Here is a 22,180-nt window from a genome sequence, read left to right as displayed (position 1 = left end):
CAAGGTAGTATTCCCAGCTCAAGGTATTCCCAGAATTATTTTAACTCTTAAGACAGATGTAAAGCTAATCTTAAAGACTTCCAAACGGCGGGGTCTGATTCAAACCAAATCAAGGGCGAGATTAGATAAAATCAATCCATTTTTGCAGACTGAAAAAGAATCCATACTGAAAGACTAATAATTTTATATGGTATAAAATGTGTGTAAAATGTATACATATATATATATATATGTATATGTATATTTGGCGAGGGTGGGGTCAATTATGGGGCTTGGATTCTGTCCCTGAGCTGAAGACTACCACCCCTTAAGCCACAGCGCCACTTCCAGTTTTCTAGTGGTTAATTGGAGATAAGTCCATGAGCTTTCTTGCCCAGGCTGACTTTGAACCACAGTCCTCAGATCCGAGCCTCCTGAGTAACTAGGATTATAGGCATGAGCCATCAGCACCTGGCTCTGACATTTATTTCAATCTTAGTAATTTATTTCATGCTCTCTCTTTTTCTTTTTTTGGGGGGAGGGGTGCCCATGGGGCTTCAACTCTGTCCCTGAGCTCTTCAGCTCAGGCTACTGCCCTACCACCCCTTGGGCCATCAGTGCCACTTCTGGTTTTCTAATAGTTAATTGGAGATAAGAGTCTCACAATCTTTAGTGCCTGGGCTGGCTGTGAACTGAGATCCTCAGATCTCAGCCTCCTAAGTAGTTAGGATTACAGGCGTGAGCCACCGTGCCTGGCTATATTCAATACTTATATCATGAAATTTCAGCTTCTCTTGTCTTCCTTATATCTATAATTATAATCTGTCCTCTAGTTATCTCTACAATAAGCTTTATTCTCAGCTAACAGGATATACCTTTAGTTCTTTTTTTTTTTTTATAATTGTCAGGATAATGTGTAGAGGGATTACAGTTACACTCACCAGGTAGTAGGCACATTACTTCTCCCACATTGATACCCCTTCTCATGTTTTTGTCCCTATTTCCCACTCCTATCCCCTCCAAATCAACTTTTTTCACCCCTTCCCTTTCCTATTTCAAATAAACAAGTAAATGTATATACAATAAATTACCAGGTAACAAAGTCAGATTCAGTAACAATATGATATACCTTTAGTCCTTAACTTTACAGCAAATAGACAAGCTCCCAATGAATGACTCTCTCTACAAGATGGAAAGTCACAGAAGTCCTTACCCAGAAGCTTCCTCTTTCTCTTCATGAAGTCGTTTGAGGATGTCTAATAAGGAGGCCAGGCCTTCAGCACCAAATGTTTGCACCCAACTACAAGTAGACAGAATCAATGAAATATCAAATCTGTAAAGATTTGCTGAGCATAGCTAGTTCAATCAACTCTTTATTCTTAATTCAAATCATTCTCATACCTGATTATTTTGCTCACCAAAGTAAACTATAATGTTTTATTTCTACTATTGTTTCCTCTTCAGAATCCTTACCTGACAGGGTTGTTGTTGAGAGAGACACGTAGGGACTCCAGGCAGCTAAGCAGATGCATATCCCGCAAGCCTGACCTCAACTCTTGAATGTACATCATGGCAGACCTAGAGCTCTCCTTCTGGCTCATGCCCTGGTCAGGAGGCATAAACAGAGAGCAGTAAGCAAAGTTTAAAATCTAGGGGCATAGAAGTGGTAGAGTGCAAGCCATGAATGAAAGAGCTCAGAGACAGCACCTAAGCCTTGCGTTCAAGCCCCATGACCTACAACACACACACACACACACACACACACACACACACACACACACACACACACAGATAAAATATAAATGCATCATACCTATCACAAAACTATGTGAAACTCACAAGTGCCCATCCCACCCCCCATATCACCTTGATGAAGTTAAAGTCAGGCAACAAATGTATGTTAATATCTAAGTCTGGTAACTCAAATAAGAGACTAACGTATGAATAGGCATATGTACTAGAATGAGCAGAATTGATGGAAACATTAGATGTTATATAAGATTGGCAAAATAAACAGGCTCATGACAAGGTCACAGTCTCTCAGATATCCATAATAACACATCCCAAAACTCACAGCCTTGGAAGTGTACATGTATTGGGACACCATCTCCCTCTTGATAACAATGTCCTTTTCTCTCAGTGGTTGCTGTTTTTCCTCATTCAGGTTCATATCCACCTACAAGAAGGAAGGAAAAAGTAAAAAATAGATTTCCATGAATTTCTTACAAATATTTAGTACTTAATATTCAATATACTTGTGATAATGTAAAAAAAAAGTAAATGATTACAGAATGCCTTTTCTTTCCCTTTTTTCCCCCCCAGTCCTAGGGCTTGAACTCAGGGCCTGAGTACTGACTGTCCTTGGGCTTTCTCAAGGCTAGCCCTTTACCCTTTGAGCCACAGCACCACTTCTGGCTTTTTCTGTGTGTGTGTGGTACAAGGAACTGAACCTGGGTCTTAGGGCATGCTAGGCAAGCACTCTACAATTAGGCCAAACTCCTGGCCTAGAATAAATGCTTTCTTAATTCTTAGATATTTAGCTATTATAGCTGGTGAAAACTCATCAGATATGAAATGTAGTTAACCTTTAGCTATTATAGCTGGTAAAAACTCATCACAGATGAAATGCAGTTAACCTTTAGATATATGTCTCTATAGACAACTAGGAGAGACAACTATAGTGTATCATTTATATACTGCCTCACACACTAGCTCAGCTTTTTCACTCATGGCTAACACTTGAGGTATATCTCTAATTCCTTTTGTATTATTCTTACAAATGTACTGAATGTTTTCTGGTACAGTATAGACCTTCAAAATAATAGACTGAAGCACTGGTCCCATTTAACCACTAGTGAAATATGCACCAACACTAGGGGCTAAACCCCCATTACTCTGGCTGCCTTAGTGTTCTCTGCATTTATTGCTCCTCACTGAGGACAGCAAAGTAAGTCACATCCAAATAAGCTAACCTATTATCAGACACAATCATTAAAGGTCTCCCAGGGATTTAGAATCAAGGCTTCTCTTTTCAATTTATCCTTATTCCTCAGTTTCTTCTTTGTATACAGCTCATTGTAAACATATCCCCACATCATCAAAGATGGTTTCCATATTAAAATGAACATGACCCCGTATGTGGCTAAAGTGTTATCAGGTAGAAGGATATTAATAAGTGGGGGGTCAGGTAGAAGAATATTAATAAGTGAGAGTCAGTGATCAGATATCCTCAAGCCTAACTCAGATTCCAATCTTCTGGACAGGTGACCCTTATATATTTAGTACCTTATTTAATCAGCCCAGTCATGGGGCTTGAACTCTTGGGCCTGGGTACTGTCCCTGAGCTCTTCAGCTCAAGGCTAGCGCTCTACCACTTCTGGTTTTCTGGAGGGTTAATTGGAGGTAAGAATCTCACGGACATTTTGTGTCTGAGTTGGCTTTGAACCGTGATCCTCAGATCCCAGCCTCCTCAGTAGCTAGGATTACAGGCGTGAGCCACCGATGCCTGGATCAGATTAATTTTTTTTTAAAGTTCTATATGAAGCATAGGATTTGCAATAAACACAGTTTAAAAGAGCCACGCATGGCTGGGAGTTTGGCCCAGTGGTACAGTGCTTGCCTAGCATGCATGAAGACCCATGTTCAATTCCTCAGCACCATATACATAGAAAAAGCTGGACGTGGTATTGTGGCTCAAGTGGTAAGGCCCTAGCCTTGAGAAAGCCCAAGGATAGCGTTCAGGCCCTGAGCTCAAACCCAGGACTAGCAAAAAAAAAAAAAAAAAAAAGCCATGTAGGCTGGGCACTGGTTAACTTGTACCTGTAATCCTAGCTATTCAGGAGGCTGAGATCTAAAGATCATGGTTCAAAGTCATCCTGGGCAGAAATTCTGTGAGACTCTTTACTTCCAATTAACCAGCAAAAAGCTGGAAGTGAGGGTATGGCTCAAGGCCCTATGTTCAAGCCCCAGTACTGGCTTGTCTATACACATGTGTATGTGTGTATTTGCTTAACACAAAAAGGCCATGTTCATCATGATCACAAATGTATTCAGGAATAAACAACATGTTAGGGTACAAAACTTACCAGCATTTGTTCAAAGAGAATTAGAACTTGCTCATCTGAAATATCATTCAATGACTGTGCTGTGGGATCATCTCCATACGATGCAGAAGAATTTCTATGAGCAGAATTGGGTTTTTCCTTCTCTTTCTTAATTCTCATACTGGTAAATCTCTCCAGCTAATAAAGAGAAAAAAATATTAGTATCAAACTACACATCAAATAATTAATCCTTTAACCTCTCATATGGTTCATGGTTCCTTTGGTTCACAAGCAGTTCAAAACTCTTCTGACATGAAAAGAAATGAGCCTTCCTCATATCTAACTTAGCATGTTTACTCTATTTTTACATCCAGCTAAAGGACTGAAGTGGTAATCGTTTGAATATTTTTAAAAATACAACTTTTTGTTTGTTTTTTGCCAGTCCTGGGGCTTGAACTCAGGGTCTGGGCACTGTCCTTGGACACTTTTTTGCTCAAGGCTAGTGCTCTGCCACTTGAGCCACAGCACCACTTTCAGCCTTTTCTATGTATGTGGTACTGGGGAATCAAACCTGAGACTTTGTGCATGCTAGGCAAGCACTCTAACACTAGGCCATGCTCCCAGCCCCTCTCCAACCTTTTTTTTTTTTTTTTTTTTTTTTTTAAATAAGCCCTGTAGCAGCAAAGAAAACTGAAAATACTTCATCTATAGAGCTATCTCAATCAAACACTGTTTCCTTCTAGCTACTCAATAAAAACATGACTAGGTCCTCAGAAGATTCCTTCTCCAGGAAGTGATCATAGATTTTTAACACAGATAAGTCACACAGAATTAATAAGTAAATGCCTTAAACCATGAGCTATTTCTCCCCCCACCCCCTGCCCCACCCTCTCTTTTTGAATCAGTCATGGGGTTTGAACTCTGGGCCTGGGCACTGTCCCTGAACTCTTCAGCTCCAGGCTAGTGCTCCACCACTTTGAGCCCTAGTGACATTTCCTCCCTCTTTTTAAGGTACATTTCATGGTACTTGGATTACAAAGGCAGCAAAAGTTCAATGTATATTCTTCAAAATCTCCTTTACAGAACAACTAGTCAGTAAAGAATAGAATGTCCTTTAGAGGTTATATACCAACTCTCTGCACCAAGCAAATATTAAAGAAACCCTTCCACCTATTGCCAGTGAAGTTTAAGGGGAGCCACTAATAGGCTGTAGCTTATCACCTGAATCTATATGAAAAGAATAGTAACTGCATGCAAGTAGTGTAGTGCTTCAAATGACAGGAATGGGATAGACTCTACAAGTCAGGTTAGAGATCAAAGACTGTTGCCCAACTATGGAGATTAATGAATGTGTAAAGTAAATGCATGCAATGGGGCCAGGCTCAGAGAGAAGAGTTGGGAAAAACCCTTAGGGTGCTGAGGGTAGGACCCACATCACCATTACATATAAAAGAAAGTTATAGAAAGCCAAAGTTATATTATACTTTAGGAAATGAGCTAGAATAACATGCACATGCCAAACAAAATTTTCTTACCTCATCTGCCATGAGCCGCTTTAAAGTCTAAGAAACAGGAAAAAGGAGGGAGAAGAAAGAGAAAAGAAATCAGTGAAATATCAAGAAACCTCCCAAATAGCAGATGGCTTGGGAGCTGGGAATGGAAGAGAAAATAAACTGATAGGCCCTAAGTCATGTTCCACAAACTACAAGGTTTCTGCATAAGATACCACTTAGAACATTCCCTCAGATATGGAACACGGAGTTTTAAGGACATTAATGTGTGACTCCTAAAGTACCAAGTACAAGGCTCTAGGTTTGATCCCCAGAACCACCAAGATAGGAAGGTAAGTAGATAGGTAGGAAAATACATAGCAAAAACTTTCAAGTCTATCTGGCTTTAGAGAAACAGGAGTTCTTTCACATTGTTGAAGATAGTACAAACCACTGTATCTACTTAGGAAAACAGCATTATCTCATAAAGTTAAATGTACAAACTCACAACAACTCAATATTCTAATTTCTTTCATACTGAAATGTATGCATCGATAGCAGACATGTACAATGAAAGTGCTCAAAGCAACAGGGCACTGGTGGCTCAAGCCTGCAATCCTAGCTACTCAGGAGTCTGAGATCTGAGGATTGAAGTTCAAAGCCAGCCCAGGCAGAAAAGCCCCTGTGAGACTTATCTCCAATTAACCAAATAAATTGGAAGTGGAGATGTGACTCAAAATAGTAGCATACTAGCCTTGAGTGCAAAAGCTCAGAGATAGCACTCAGGTCCTAAATTCAAGCCCCATGACCCACCAAAAAAAAAAAAAAATGTGCTCATAATTACACTACAACACCTAAAACCAAGAACAACTAAAACAGGATGGAGATGTTAAGTGCAGTTCAAATGATAGAGTGTCTGCCTAGAAAGTAAGAGGCCCTGAGTTCAAACTCCAGTAGTGCCAAAAATATACAGGTAAAGTAAATAAAATGAATGAGATGGAAAAGTAAACCAGTATATTGATACAACAGAAGAAAGTGAATGAACTACATCTACCCATAATCACACTGTATTATTTACACTTAGGTTAAAAATATATATAAAAAGCTGGGTGCAGTGGCTCACATCTGTAATCCTAGCTACTCAGGAGACTGAGATCTGAGGATCACGGTTCAAAGCCAGCACGGGCAATCAAGTCCATGAGACTCATCTCCAGTTAATCACTAGAAAACCAGAAGTGGTGCTGTGGCTCAAGGGGTAAGGCGGTAGTCTTGAGCTGAAGAGCTCAGGACAGTGCCAGGCCCAGAGTTCAAGTCCCACCATCAACAAAAAATTGAACACACACACACACACACACACACACACACACCCAAGCCAAGTGAGTGGCTCATGCCTATAATCCTAGCTATTGAAGAGGCTAAGATCAAAGGATCATGGTTTGAAGCCAGTCCAAGCAGGTAAAGTCCATGAGACTCTATCTCCAATAAAGTCCTTACAAAAGTTGGAAGTGGCATTGTGACTCAAGTGATAACACTCCTTGAGTCAAGGAAGCAAGAAGCTCAAGGACAGTGCCCAGGCCTAGAATCCAAGCCCCAGGACCTAGAAAGGAAAAAAGCATATCAAACAACATCATTTAGGATGTAAAACTATAAAGGGAAAGATTACTACCACCAATGTCTGAACAGTGGTTACTTGAGATGAATGGAAGAATTGTGACTAGGAAAGAGGACAAGTGATTCCTGGGGTTCCTATAGTGTTCTACATGGATGATGACTACGTAAGTGCTCAGTTCGCGATTACTTTGTATGTTTTATATTTACCTTTATATGTATGTACTATATATACTTATATATATATATATAATTTTTAGTTAAAGTCTGAAATAAATAAGTCAATCAAATTAAGACTTTTTTCTCACCCTAATTAACTTTAACTATGTTTTCTTTTGTTAAGGTGCATGGAAGAAAATCGTAAATACTTCCTAACTAATCTTTCTAATCTAATGAACCAATTCTGTCCCTGTCAAAAAAAAAATCAAAAAAATCTACAGCATTATGGCTATGTTCCTCATATACAGTTCACTAAAATCTGCTGTAAGCTGTCAGTCTTTACTTTCAATGATCCAGACAAGATGAACCTTCTGCAAACTGAGTGCTAATCACTCACCCCAACAATCTTGCTCAGCATCCTTGGAACTTATAGTTACTTCATGCGTGTTGCCTACTAGTAATAAAAGAAGATGATGAGGCAGAAGCAGTACCACCCAAGGAGACCAATAGTACAGTTCCATACAAGACAGTCCTATCCTAAGTACGCCACCTCGCACACAGAGTTGAAAACAAGCCACAAAGGAATCCATATATACACTTTAGATTGTAACAGACAAGGTTCAATTATCTGTTCCTGGAGCAATTACTTCAAAGACTTCGTCCCTAAAAACAAAAACATTTCTTCAGAATGAAGCATCCATCAAAAACCTCTGGTATAGATAAAAGAATTTGGGTCTAATGAACCATTCACAGCTGCAGCTCAAGTCAAAGAAAGGGAAACTAGTAACTCCTTCTTTCTGTTTACAGACCCTCTTCCACCCATCTCTACTACCTAAGTTCACACCACTTCTGTTTGTTAGAGGATTTATTGCAATAGTGTCCCAACTCACCTCCTCGCTTTCCGACCTCTCTACCTACCCTTATACATTCTCCACACTAGATCCAAGAGTAATCTTTGTTATATAACCCCACTGTTGTTCCTCATATAAAATCTCTCAATAGCCCACTTCAGTTTAAAATTTAAATCCCTTAGCATGGCATAGGATTCTTGTTCCTTCCCCCACTTCTGCCCGGTTTCATCTCTGAATAGACTTCACCCCCAACTTCTATCTTCTAGCCATACTGAAATAGTTGCAGGTCCAAACAGATCATGCTGCTTCACCAGACGTTCCCTAGACTAGTGCCTTCCTCAGCCTCCACTGTGCTTTCAAGCTGACTCCAACAGGCTTATAGGATGATTGCTCCTCTGCTGGATAATTATTTTCCCTGTGTTTCTATAGCAATGGGGCACTTAGCCATCTCTTAATACTGATAGTGCACTACAACTGTCTTGACTGCCTCCTCTACCTGCTTCCAGATTATATTCCTTGAAGGCAGAGCCTGGGACCTACTCATTATTATTACATATGAATAAATACTATAATCTGAGGCTATGTCCCTAAAATACCAATACTGGAGAAGTCTTCAGAATCTATTCCACCCATCCTTCGGGTAAATGATGCAGCTACAAGTGGATTAAACCATCAAAGTCACATAATTGGAGACTGAGTTGAGTGTGGAACTAAGGTCTTAAGATCATAAGGCTCCAAGATCACTGTATTCCTAAGTTTTTACTTTCTTCATCTTTCACGACCACTAATTCTTGACTTTGAACAAGGAAGTTAAGCACATATAATTTCATAAGATATTACTTTCTCTTGCTTTACTGGATCATCATTTAAAGATATATTTGAAACTTTAAAAAAAATTGCCAGGTAGGATGGCACATGCCTGTACTACCAATACCCAGGAGGCTAAGGTAGGAGCATTGGAACTTCCAGATCAGCTTGAGCTACATGTTGAGACTGTCTCAAAAATGTATATATATTAAAAGAAATTTGAAAATGGCTATGGTAACTACTAAAAAAATGTTATCCATGTTTTAGTTTCCAATTTCATCTAAACCTACAAGTGACTGACAAAATATGACTGACAAAATAAAGGCTGCATTTTCTGACTTAGTCCAAAAGAGGGCAGCAAAAACCAAGAAAGTGAATCACAGTACAAACAAAATTCCAATTCAGAACTCAATGTTAACACCCAAACAGCAAGTTCAATTATTAAAATAGAAACCTGCTACTATTAGTATACTGAAAGTATACAGTTTACCTATTTAATATGTGTTTTACTTACAGATTTGACATACACTATACTAAACAGCTTTGCTCAGTGTTTTAAAAAATTATATCTCTGAAGTACACAAGTTTCTATACTATGATTAATTTTTTAAATACTGAAAATAGTGAGCTCTTGGAATATAAATGTTTGTGAAAGCTTTATTTATATCTTAGGCCTCACAACTTCAAACTTTTTAAGTCTCTTATACCAACTTGTAAATGCATTCATTTGCTATTAGTGATTCTCAATCCACAAATTAAACTCATACTATCCAATCCAAACTGTGCTAAATACCCCATTCCATGAACCTCCTACTACCTTTTTTTTTTTTTTCTGGCCAGTCCTGGGCTTCAACTCTGGGCCTGGGCACTGTCCCTGAGCTTCTTTTGCTCAAGACTAGCATTCTACTTGAGCGAGAGCTCCATATCCAGATTTTTCTGAGTAGTTTATTAGAGATAAAGAGACTCACAGACTTTCCTGTCCAGGCTGGCTTTAAATTGTGATCCTTAGATCTCAGCCTCCTGAGTAGCTGGGATTACAGGCATGAGCTCGCTAAAATTTTTAACTACAAATACAATTCTGAAAGAATCACACTGAATTTTCAAAAAATATAAACATCAAACCTGGCACTCACATAGATTGATAAGAACATGTAATTTCTCCCTGCTGGGCATCGATCCATTGGTGGCAGTTAATAGGAGATGGAGCCTGGAGGAAACCTGTTGCTGGGGGTATGCCCTTGATAAGCATTTTATCCCCAACTTCCCTGTCTCTTTTTCTCTACTTCCTGGCTGTCAAAAGGTGAGCATCCTCTTCTGCTATACTCTTCCATAATTATATTCTGCCTTAGGCTCAAAGCAATGGATCCAGCCAACCTTTTGCTTAAACTGTGAGCCAAAACAAATCTTTGCTCCTCTGAACTGTTTTTCTCAGACAAATGTCACAGCAACAAATGTCAAATAACACAGAAAATTGGTATAGTGAAGATTGGAGGGTGGGGGTGAGGAGGAATGCGCTGTCCTTAACAGACTATGGGGCTTAGAAGCTGTTAGAACTCTTTTGTAGGAGGAATCTGGAAATCTGGAGGAGGCCAGATAAAGCTTAGAATGTATAAGTAGAGCTTAATGAGTAATTCTGGTGTGATCTCTGAACACCTAAAGAACCTGATAGTACTGAAGAGTAAAGGAAGATAGATTTAAGAAATAAGGAACCTCAATGGGTTCAGGAATTTAGTGATGTCAGATACAGGAAATGGAGGTTAGGGGAGAGTAGTGGCTCAAATTGCACCCCTACTCAACACCCACCTCCACCCTATGCCACTGGGAAACTACCCTGTCTTCATTAGAAGTCTAGAAGTTTATTCTCAGAAAAGGGTAAAACACCGTCTCTGGATTAGGGACTGCCAGACACAGTTGTAGGCAAAGATTCTACACTTAAGTGTAAGCAAACCCTTGCCTACGTGTACAGAGTCATTCAGTACTTTATCCCTCCAGTCTTTCAGAACCCAAGGCAAATTGGGCCTTGAGGCAATGGGCTGCAAGAATCTTCACTAAGGAATCAAAAATAACCTAAAGCTACTGATGTAAAGTAATTACTCCAGAACTCCACTGTCCAACAGAGTAGCACTAAATACACATAACTACTAAATACTTCTAATGTGGCTAGGGCAAGTCAGGAAGAAATTACTATCTTAAAGAAACTTAAATTAAAAATGAGTATGCTATCATGATTGTCAGATGCTTAGAATTGCTTAAACAAGGGAATCTACTTTTTCTTTCTCTCTCTGCCCTGGGGCTTTAACGCAGGGCCAGGGGTGGTCCCTGAGATTTTTTGCTCAAGGCTAGCACTACTAGAGCCATAGCTCCACTTCCTACTTTTTAGCAGTTTATTGAAGATAGATCTCACAGAGTTTCCTGCCCAGGCTGGCTTCAAACCACAATCATTAGATCTCACTTTCCTAAGTAGTTAGGATTACAGATATGAGCCATGGGTAACCAGTAGAAATCTTATTTTGAGTGGTAATTTTTATGGAATCTAAAATACACATTAAGTATCTATTTTAAAAATTTAGCTTGTTCAACTTAATAAAGCATAGTTGAAGGAAAAAAAAGCCTACTAACATATACTTGATGAAAAACTAGACATTTTCCTTGTAAAATCAGAAACCAGGTTAAGAATGTCTATAAGCACAGAACTGAAAGAAGCTGTAGTAAAGGGCTAGAAGGACACACTTATACTATAAGGTCATCTTAGAATGCTGAGGTTATAGGTGAATTTTGACTTTTTTTTTGATTGGTCGTGGAGCTTGAACTCTGGGCCTGGGAGCTATCATTGACCTCTTCAGCTCAAGGCTAGCATGCTACAACCTTGAGCCACAGTGCCACTTCTGGTTTTCCGGTGGTTAATTGGAGATAAAAGTCTCCAGGATTTTCATGCAGGGCTGGCTTGAACCTCCAATCCTCAGATCTCAGCCTCCTGAGTAGCTAGGATTACAGGTATAAACCACCAGCCTAAAAATGTATACAAGTTCTAAAGCACATTATTCTAATAAACCAAACCAATGAGACAGATGAATGGAAAGATAACCCATGTTTAGAGTCAAGAAGGCTCAAGATGTCAAGATGTTCATTTTTCCAAATTTGATCTACAGATAAAATGTAATCCTAATTAAAAAAAAATCTCTCAAATTATTTGGTGGGTATCAACAAACCCATGGTAAAGTTTATATGGGGGAAAGGGAAAGAGACTCAGGAGTAGTTAACGCACTCTTGAACAAAATTGGAGTTCTGGCAGGTGACTTTAAGAATTACAATATGGCTCCAGGAGAGGTGGCTCACACCTGTAATCCTAGCTACTTAGGAGGCTGAGATCTGAGGATCGAGGTTTAAAGCCAACCTGGGCACTAAAGACCATGAGACTCTTATCCCCAAATAACTACTAGAAAAACCTGAAGTGTCGCTGTGGCTCAAGAGATAGGGAGGTAGCCATGAGCTGAAGAGCTCAGGGACAGCCCAGAGCTCTGAGCCCAGGCCCAGATTCCAAGCCCCAGGACTGACCAAACAAAAGGATTATAATATGGCTACAGTAATCAAGATAGTGTCAAACAGGCAATGTAACAAATCAAAGAATATAATAAAGAGGTCAGAAATAGTTAATTGGCCTTTTATCAAGAAGAATAGGTAATATAATCAAGCACACTCTTGGAACAAATGTTGCTAAAACGTTTGCATTATTTTAAAAAAATGAATCTAGACTTAGACATTATATCTTTTGTAAAAAATAATTCAAAGTGACCAGGTACCAGAGGCTCACATTTATAATCTTAGCTATTAAAGAGGCTCAGACCTGAGGATCACAGTTGGAGGCCAACCTGGACAGGACACTCTAATGTGAGATTCTTAGCTCCAATTAAACATCAAAAATCCAGAAGTGGAACTGTGGTTTGTGTGGTAAAGTGGTAGTCTTGAATACAGAAGCTCAGGAACAGTGCCCTGGTCCTGAGTTCAAGACTCAGAACCAACACAAATAAGGAGAGAAGGGGGTACTCAAATGGACTGCATTAATTATGATGCACAAACCAAAAATAAAACTTTTAGAACAAGGGAGAAAGCCTTGATAATCCGGAAATTGCAATGAGTTTTTGTTGTTTTTTTTTTTAAAAAATTAACACCCAAAGCAGGATCTATAACAGAATTTATCTGTTGGATTTCATTAAACTATATCTACACCAAACTGAATAACTATAATGTCTCCTGCAGCATACAAAAGCTGTTCATTGTTGCCCTATTGTACTGCACTTTACCACTTTTATTTCACAGATGAACTTCATATTAGTAGAAAATGTTGGCAAATATATTTTCAGATGTCCACTAATAGATCTATTAAGAACACAAAAGCTTGTACTATCTTTGTACATAGAAGATTTACCATACTTTAATTTATAACCATTTATATTTATAATATAATTTAAGCACATGCCCATGTGTGTATGTGTGTGCACGTCCTGGGGCTTAAACACACAGCCTAGGCACTGTTCTTTTTTGCTCAAGGGTAGAGCTATACGAAAGCAACAACTCTACTTTCAGATTCTTTTGGGCTTTCCTGTGGGGCTGGCTTCAAACCACAATCCTCAGATCTCAGTCTCCTGAGTAGCTAAGATTGCAGGGTCAAGTTTGTCTCTTCTATCAAGAGTAGAGAAAGTTGCTTTAGAAGCTTTTAAAACCAATGATTTTCATCTTTTTCAAATGAGAAATAACCTTTACTGATTTCTCTTACTGATATTCTGTGCAATGGTGACCGAGCCAAAAGTATAAAGTAAGATTCATACTACTTGTAAGATATAAATAAGTAAACATAAACTTGACATCTGTTGCCTCAATGTTAGCTTAATTAAAAATGTTGTAAGGCTGGGAGTTTGGCCTAGTGGTAGAGTGCTTGCCTAGCATGCACAAAGAACCAGGTTCCATTCCTCGGTACCACATACATAGAAAAAGCTAGAAGTGGTGCTGTGGTTCAAGTGGTAGAGTGCTAGCCTTAAGCACAAAAAGGCTCAGGGAGCAGGGACTTTGGCCTAGTGATAGAGTGGTAGAGTGCTTACCTAGCACGCACAATTCAGTTCCTCAGTACCACATCCACATACATAGAAAATGCTGGAAGTGGTGCTGTGGCTCAAGTGGTGGCCTTGAGAAAGCCCAAGGGCAGTGACCAGGTCCTGAGTTCAAACCCCAAAACCACCCCCTCCCAAAAAAAAAGCACACTGGGCACAGGTGGCACACAGCAGTCAGTAATCCTGGCTACTCAGGAGGCTGTGATCTGAGGACAGTTTAAAGACAGCCCAGACACAAAAGTCCTTGACTTTCTTATCTCCCATAAACTACCTTTAAAAAGAAAAAAAAAAAACGGGGGGGGGGGATTGGCTTAGTGGTAGAGTGCATGCCTACCATGCACAAAGACCCAAGTTTGATTCCTTGGTACCACATACATAGAAAAAAAAAAGCCTAAGTGCAGCTGTGGCTCAAGTGCTAGACCACTAGCCTTGAGAAAGCACAAGGACAGTGCTCAGGCTCTGAGTTCAAGCCCCAGGACTGACAAAAAAAAAAAAGGAAGGAAAGAAGGAAGGACAGACGGACAGGTGGACAGACAGACCGACCGACCAGAAGTACAGCTGTGGCTCAAGGGCATAGTGGTAGCCTTGAGCAAAAGAAGCTCAGGGATAGCACCTAGGCCCAGAGTTTAAGCCCCAGGAGTGGTGTGCACATACATGCACATGCACACGCACGCACGCACGCACGCACGCACACACACACACACACACACACACACACACACACACACACACACAAAATGGAGTGATGAGTGATGAAACACAATATCACCATCAAGAATATCTGCCTTTGCTCTGCTTCTTAAACTGGCAGTACCTCGGTTAGTCTGGGTTAGCTCAGGTCTTGGCTTATCTGGACTATATATTGAATTTCTTCCCTTCTGTTTTACTTTGCTACCCTGTCAGGGATACACATTCCATGCCACAGAATTTTTCTGCTTTAACTTATTTAGGAGTACTAAAAGCTGACCAAGGTGGGCTTAGAACAAAAAATACAGAACAATATATTCTTCCTGCTAAATGTCTACATACTTAGGTTGCCAGATGCTTACCTATGGTGAGAATGTTTCCCAGGCCTCATTCAAACCTGGGGCAATAAAATCTATCCTTAAAAGAGGCTCTTGATTTTAAATTCAGACAACCTAAAAATGATTCCAAGACAGGATTAGGTTTACTTCCTCTTAGAGATTGTCTCTCATAGTGGTGATATTGCCTTTTCCAACACAGAGTCTAGATTTTTGCTTGTTAATAGGGTTTTATAATAATTCATTAATTTGCAAATGACAACATTTACTCTATAGGACATTTCATTTAATAGATTAACTAAATAAATGTGTAAAGGTTATTACCTAATACAGGAAAAGAGCTTAAGAGAACTGAATTTATTAAAAGGAAATTGATCTTCTCTAAAAGATTTTCAATCTTATCAACTCTTTCTTACAGCAACACAAATTGTTCAAAGATGCACTGCATCAACATAACATCATTAAATATAAATACACTTGGCAGGGTGCTACTCTGTACTAACCATCCATCAATATAAAAATGAAAAGCTGTCCCCTGTTCCCCTTCCAGAGAGTAATTCAGGTTTTGATTCAGTTACCACATCCTAATATAATATGTGGTAAGATAAATCTTTGGCTTACTATTACAGGAAATTAGGAACTTCCTAGACAGCTGATAATTAGTAAGAAAACAAAGGACCCCAAGGTACTCTCTATGAGGCCAAATCAATTGAACTAATAATCTAATATTATGATCAATTAGTATCATAATGAATATAAATGAAGTTTAATGCTTTGCTTACTAACTGGATTTGTGGTGATGGTTACATGTATTAAAACTTTAGCTTTGAGCTTTTAAAAAGTGGGCCAATGTTAATAAAGTTGGCAGACATTTCTGGAGTTCCCTCTGTTTGCCTAGTAACTATGGTACTAACAAAGATATGAGAAACTATATCCAAGAAACAATTTATCTCTACATGATACCCTAAATTTTACATTTTAATCAGAACAAAAAAGGCCCAGAATACTTAAGGATAGTCTCTTGGCATAGGATGCTTATGTGCCTATGTAGCCAAGCAAAAGTAATTATACAGTGTTCTTAGCAGCAGAGAGGTTAGCAGGGATCTAATAAGAGAGTATGACTAAACAGCACTCTGAACACAGAGTACATTACATAGCAAAAAATGTTTCCAACTCCTACCACTGTGCTTGTGCTTCACAAGTACAGTTAATCATGGACAGTAACTACATGACCATGTGGCCAGCAAAGGAGAAACAGAAATCAACAACTGCAAGCCTAGTTCAAGCTAACTTATATCAAAAGCTACAATTATTCTGATCTCTTGGTTAAATGGGGTATCACCAAAACTAAGCGGTACTGAATAAGTATCAATTGACTCACAACTGTACAATGATTCTGAGAGGCCTAGGAACTTCCAGTTTTCTTATAAGACCTATAAATCACAATTTAATTCATAAAGGGTCTCAACTCCTACCTCCTCTTTTCTGACCTCAGCCCCTATGGGCTAATTCAAAGGGACATACTAAATATGGTAAACACACTTCTAAAATGTTACCCAAGGTTTCCAGCCTTATGTATACACCCTATGTAACAGGTCTGTGATTTTCTCAGGTCATTACTCCTTTGATTATGTTATTAATGCACAATCAACTTTCTTTGTATGTGTATATATGTGTGTGCACACATGTGCCAGTAATGAGTCTTGTATGTTTTGGCTCAAGGTTGGCACTCTACTACTTGAATCACAGCTCTATTTCCAGCTTTCTGGTGGTGAACTGAAGATAACAATCTCATGGAATTTCCTGACTGAGCTGGCTTCAAACCTTGATCCTCAAGATCTTAGTCTCTTGAATAGCAAGGATTATATATGTGAGCCACCTGGCCATAACTGACCTTTTTTGAGGAAACTGAACAGTACTGAGGTTTGAACTCAGGACCTCACACTCCTAGCCCTTTGTTGTTTCAGTTTTCAGGTAAGCCTCATTTTTCTTCCCGGGGCGGCATCAACCTATGGCCTCCCATATAGTTGAATTACAGGCACATTTATTGAGAGAAGGTCTTGCTGACATCTTGCTCAGACTGACGTAACATGATTCTCCTGATCTGGGCCTCCCAAGTAATAGTGGTTGTAAGGTTGAGCCATGGTGCCCAGACTTAATATAAGAAAGAGAAATTGAGTCAGCAGGACCCAATCATGTGACCACTTTAAAGGTTAGAGACACAAGAATCCAGTATACCATTCCTGGCTTGAAGAGAGAAAAGCCACATGCCAGGCACAGGATTATGTGGGGAATCCTAGCTACTCAGAGTCTAAGATCTGGAAGACTGTGGCAAAGAATGTTTTCTAGACTCCATCTCCAAGAAAACAAAAAAAGCAGGCTGGAGATGTGATTCAAGTGGTATGTGTGCCTACGTAGTAAGCTTAAAGCCCTGAATTCAAACCTCGTTACCAGGGGAAAAAAAAAAGAGCTTAAAGAGGTAAAGAGAGCTGGGAGTTTGGCCTAGTGGTAGAGTGCTTGCCTAGCATGCACGAAGACCAGGGTTTGATTCCTAGGTACCACATACATAGGGAAAAAAAAAAAAAGAGAAGCAGTGCTCTGGCTCAAGTGGTAGAGCTCTACCCTTGCGAAAGTCCAAGGACAGTACTCAGATCATGAGACTAAGCACAGGACTGACAAGAAAAAAAAAGAAAAGACCTTAAAGAGAAGTTGTATGCAGCATCTGGTTGCATTCCCTGGCTAATAGCCAGCAAAGAAACAGAGATTTCAGTCGCATAACTGCAAGGAACTGAATTCTTCCAACAACCTGAAAGCAGATTTTTTTCCCCAGATAGTCCAAGTGAGAACTTGGCTCAGGTGATATCTTGATTTCAGCCCTGTGATACTGAGAACCCAGTCAAACTGTCTACTTTGGGCTTCTCACCAACAGAACTATGAGCTACTAAGTGTTCTGTTTTAAGATGTTAAGTTTACGGTGATTTGCAATATAGCAAAAAACTCACACATCAGGCAAACTGCTGAAATCTAGAATTTATTCTAGAACTGAGGCTAAAGAAAAAAAAAACATGAGTCTTAATCTTTATTTCTAATACCCAATAAAATCATATGTACAATTCTGAGTAAACTGCTTTAATTATTTGTGTTTCTATTTTATTAAAAAAATGAAAGTACATATACCTCTTAGACCCATCCCAGGGATGGGAGTATGGCCTACTGGTAGAGAACTTGCTTAGCATGCATGATGCACTAGGTTCAATTCCTTGTTACCACATACACAGAAAAAGCTGAAAGTGGTGCTGTGGCTCAAGTGGTAGTGCACTAGGCCTTGAGAAAGCCCAAGGACAGTGATCAGGCCCTGAGTCAAGACCCAGGACTGGTCAAAAAAAAAAAAAAAAAGAACTACTAATACCATAAATAAAATTGTGAAAGATACTTCCGTAGAGGTGATTGTGCTAGTCTGACAGTAAAAAGACTTCTGGTAGGGCAGGAAGTGTGGCCTAGTGGTAGAGTGCTTGCCTAGCATGCACAAAGACCCAGGTTTGATTCCTCAGTACATACATAGAAAAAGCTGGAAGTTGGCCGGGAGTTTGGCCTAGTAGTAGAGTGCCTGGCATGCACGAACACGTGGGTTCGATTCCTCAGTACCACATATAAGAAAAGCCAGAACTAGTATGTGGCTCAAGTGGTACAGCACTAACCTTGAGGAAAGCCCAAGGACAGTGAGTTCTCAGGCCCTGAGTCCAGTCCCCAGGACTGGCAAAAAAAAAAAAAAAAGAAAAGAAAAAGCTGGAAGTTGTGTTGTAGCTCAATTGGTAAAGCTCTAGCCTTGAGCAAAGTCCAAGGATAGTGCTCAGGCCCTGAGTTCAAGCCCCGGCAAAAAAAAAGTTTAAAAAGTGCATGCTAGGCAAGCACTCTACCACTAGGCCAAACTCCCAGCCCTCTTTAAGCTCTTTTCATCTTTTTTTTTTTTTCCCCTGGTAATGAGGTTTGAATTCAGGGCTTTAAGCTTACTACATCAGCACTCATACCACTTGAGTCACATCTCCAGCCTGCTTTTTTTGTTTTCTTGGAGATGGAGTCTAGAAAACATTCATGTTTAGCTACAGTCAGTTAATACAAAAAAAAAAAAAAAAGGAACAAGGACTCATCTTTAATACACAAAAAGAACAAGGACTCATAGAAGCCAGGTTCTAGTTATTTGATATCAGATCTCTCGCTCTCGCTCTCTATCTGTGGCTCATGGGGCTTGAACTCAGCCTGGGCGTTGTACCTGAGCTCTTCAACTCAAGGCTATCCTTCCCTACCCCTGGTCCTGGGCAGTGTCCCTGAGCTCTTCAGCTCAAGGCTACCACCCTACCCTTGAGCCACAACCCTACTTCCCATTTTCTAGAATTAATTGGAAATAAGAGTCTCAAGTCCTTTTGTGCCAGGGCTGGCTTTGAACCTTGATACTCAGATCTTAGCCTCCTGAGTAGCTAGGATTACAGGCGTGAGCCACCATGGTCAGCTTGATATCAGATCCTTCTTGACAGAGCACTTGTTTTGTTTCTGTGAGTCAGACTGCAAAGTGCACAAGAAAAAATAAAACCTTTCCTCCATGGGATATCCCCAAACTTAAATACATTCTGTTACCAACACTACAGGTTTAAGAGTGTATTTATTAACTCATTTTTACTCAAGTTGAGCAAGTGATTAGAAAAAAGTTTCAGGTCAAGGTCTATGACAGACAATATCAAACCTTCAGAGTAATGCCCAAAGGACTGACTGGTGCTTTAGCACATAAGACACATTCAGAGTTGTCCTGGGAGAAAATTATGGGAAAAGATATCACCTAGGAAGGTTTTTATCTCCTTTGAAAGTTAGTAAGCCCTCAGTAACAAGAAAATCTACACCTATTTGTAAGACAGGAAATAAAGGTCACTGTAGCCAACAACTTCCTTTCAAACTCTAATACACCTACCCAGGAAAGGCAGGAATAGCCTATCATTCAGAATTATACAGAACAGAGATCAAGAGTCAGCACTATTCATTTCTTTTTCTATCACAGGATTGACATTCAGTTCCTTATAACAAGGCAACAGATTACAAACTGAATTCAATTATCAATGAGTCCTAATCTAGCTTTGCCACAAAATTTATCACATTTTCCCCCTAAAAGATGGTATTGGAAGGGTAAGTTTATATTTGTCTGCCACTGTTTCAGAATTCCTATCTCAGCATTGTATTGTCTCACAGGACTAGTGTGGAGTAAATAATAAAATGGATTTCAAGCACCTCATTTTCCAAAGTGCTTTGTAAACATTAAATAATACATGTTAATAGAACCACTGAAACTGGTTCCTCTTCCCTCTTCAATCCCACTCCATACACAGAACTCAATCAGAACTGAAGACAACAAATAACAGATATCCTTAAATGCAGAGAACTTCTTCCATTTTTTTCAAGGAATGCCCTAAGAAGGGTTGCAAATGAATATTTTATTTCACCTACCATTTGCTGGGGAACAAACCAGATTTTGACATTATTAATTATTTATACCTACAGCCTAAGCAGGAGCAATGTGGAGTTGGTGTTACTCACCACAAAGAAATAGCTGACCACCAGTGGTTCATGCCCATAATTCTAGCTACTAAGAAAGCTAAGATTTGAGGATTGAGATTTCAAGCAACCTGGGCAAAGAAAACTGAGAGATGCTTAGCTCTCAGATTTTATCTCAATTAATCTCTCAATCAGCAAAGAGCCAGAAATGAAGGTGTAGCTCAAGGGGTAGAGTGCCAGCCTTAAATGAAAAAAGCTAAGCAAGAGCAAGAGTACATGAATTCAGGAGTACATGATCCAGTACTAACATAAGAATAAGAAGAGAAAGAAGGAAGGAGGAGGAGGAGGAGCAGGAGGAGGATGAGATAGTGGTGGAAGAAAGAAAAGGAGAACCTCAGAGGAAAGGAAGTCTCAAACAGAGGCATAAATAAAATGGCCTAGAAAAATATGGACTCTAGAGCCAGAACAACTAAATGGTAGCATATGCCTTCCTGTAATTCCAGCGCTAAGAAGGCTGCAGCTGGAGGACTGCAAGTTAGAGGCCAGTCTGGGATAGAGACCAAGACCAAGAGCATCTCAATTAAAAACAAAAAAATAGCCGGACGAGTTAGCTCATGCCTATAATCCTAGCTACTCAGGAGGCTGAGATCTGAGGATCAAAGTTCAAAGCCAGCCCCAGCACAAAAGGACCTAAGACTCTTACCTCCAAATAACGCTAGAAAATGTAAAGTGGGGCTTGGCTCAAGGGTAGAGTGGTAGCCTTGAGCTGAAGAGCTCAGTGACAATGCCTAAGCCCAAAAAAAATTTAAAAATCACTTAAATGTATATAAAAGGAAAAAGAACTGATACCTAGCAGTCCTCAGAAATAGGGATGATAGACTCTCATTCTCCATGATGACTGAGTAAAAAGTATGAAACACAGACCCACAGGTAAACTCACACTACAGAATAAGACTCCACAGTTTCATTATAGATACTTCAAGACATCATACGTATGCCATCAATATGTATCATTTTTGTCAATTATACCTCAATAAGGGAATATAGCAGAGGACAGTCTAAGCTCTTGCATTCTTCTTTCTCTCAATCTACTCTGGCTTTCCAGAATCAGCATCTTTTTCCTGATTCCATCCAGGAAGCACAGAAAGATTCTAGTACTGTAAATAGCCCATGCCAATCACAAGTCAGAAATGCCACATGAGGAACATTAGGTAACTGCAGTCCATTCCCTATGTCTGTATTACTTACAAATATGAAATAAATTACTTATAAATTTAAAATTACAATCTTCATTTCCCTCCTTAAGAATCTTCATTTCCCTCTTTGAGTCTGCTTCCCAATAAATCCCCAACTCTATTTAAAGGGAGAAAATACCAGCATGAGGAACTGATTCTCTAACAAGTCTAAAATATTTTATTCTTCTAATAGTCTAAGTAGGTTGAGTGTCTGACAAAAAAAGAGAAAATATTTTTGCCTACAGCTCAGCTCATCTTAAAGCCCTGGGATGGCCCAACCTGCATCCCGGACAATTGATAGCCTGGGAGGACGAAGAAAAGGCCACTCCGGTTTCATTATTCC

At 39.5% G+C, this 22,180-nt stretch overlaps 1 protein-coding gene across 1 annotated transcript in view; it reads right to left on the bottom strand.

The window, feature by feature from the left end:
• The window catches only part of LOC150063972 (protein diaphanous homolog 1-like), a 57,010-nt gene that overhangs the window by 16,254 nt on the left and 18,576 nt on the right, over positions 1–22,180 (bottom strand). Inside the window, exons 2-6 of the mRNA XM_090332190.1 lie at positions 5,558–5,584; positions 4,065–4,220; positions 2,054–2,155; positions 1,453–1,583; positions 1,193–1,279 (exon numbers count right to left, since the gene is read on the bottom strand). Coding sequence (XP_090188316.1) covers positions 1,193–1,279; positions 1,453–1,583; positions 2,054–2,155; positions 4,065–4,220; positions 5,558–5,584 — 503 coding nt within the window. The remainder of the gene's footprint in view (positions 1–1,192; positions 1,280–1,452; positions 1,584–2,053; positions 2,156–4,064; positions 4,221–5,557; positions 5,585–22,180) is intronic.

This window comes from Megascapheus bottae, chromosome 4, assembly GCF_031878675.1.
Source record: "Megascapheus bottae isolate mThoBot1 chromosome 4, mThoBot2.hap1, whole genome shotgun sequence".
NCBI classification, from domain to species: Eukaryota; Metazoa; Chordata; class Mammalia; order Rodentia; family Geomyidae; genus Megascapheus; species Megascapheus bottae.
Note: the sequence above shows the minus strand (reverse complement) of the source record. Positions and strands in the feature narration are given on the sequence as shown.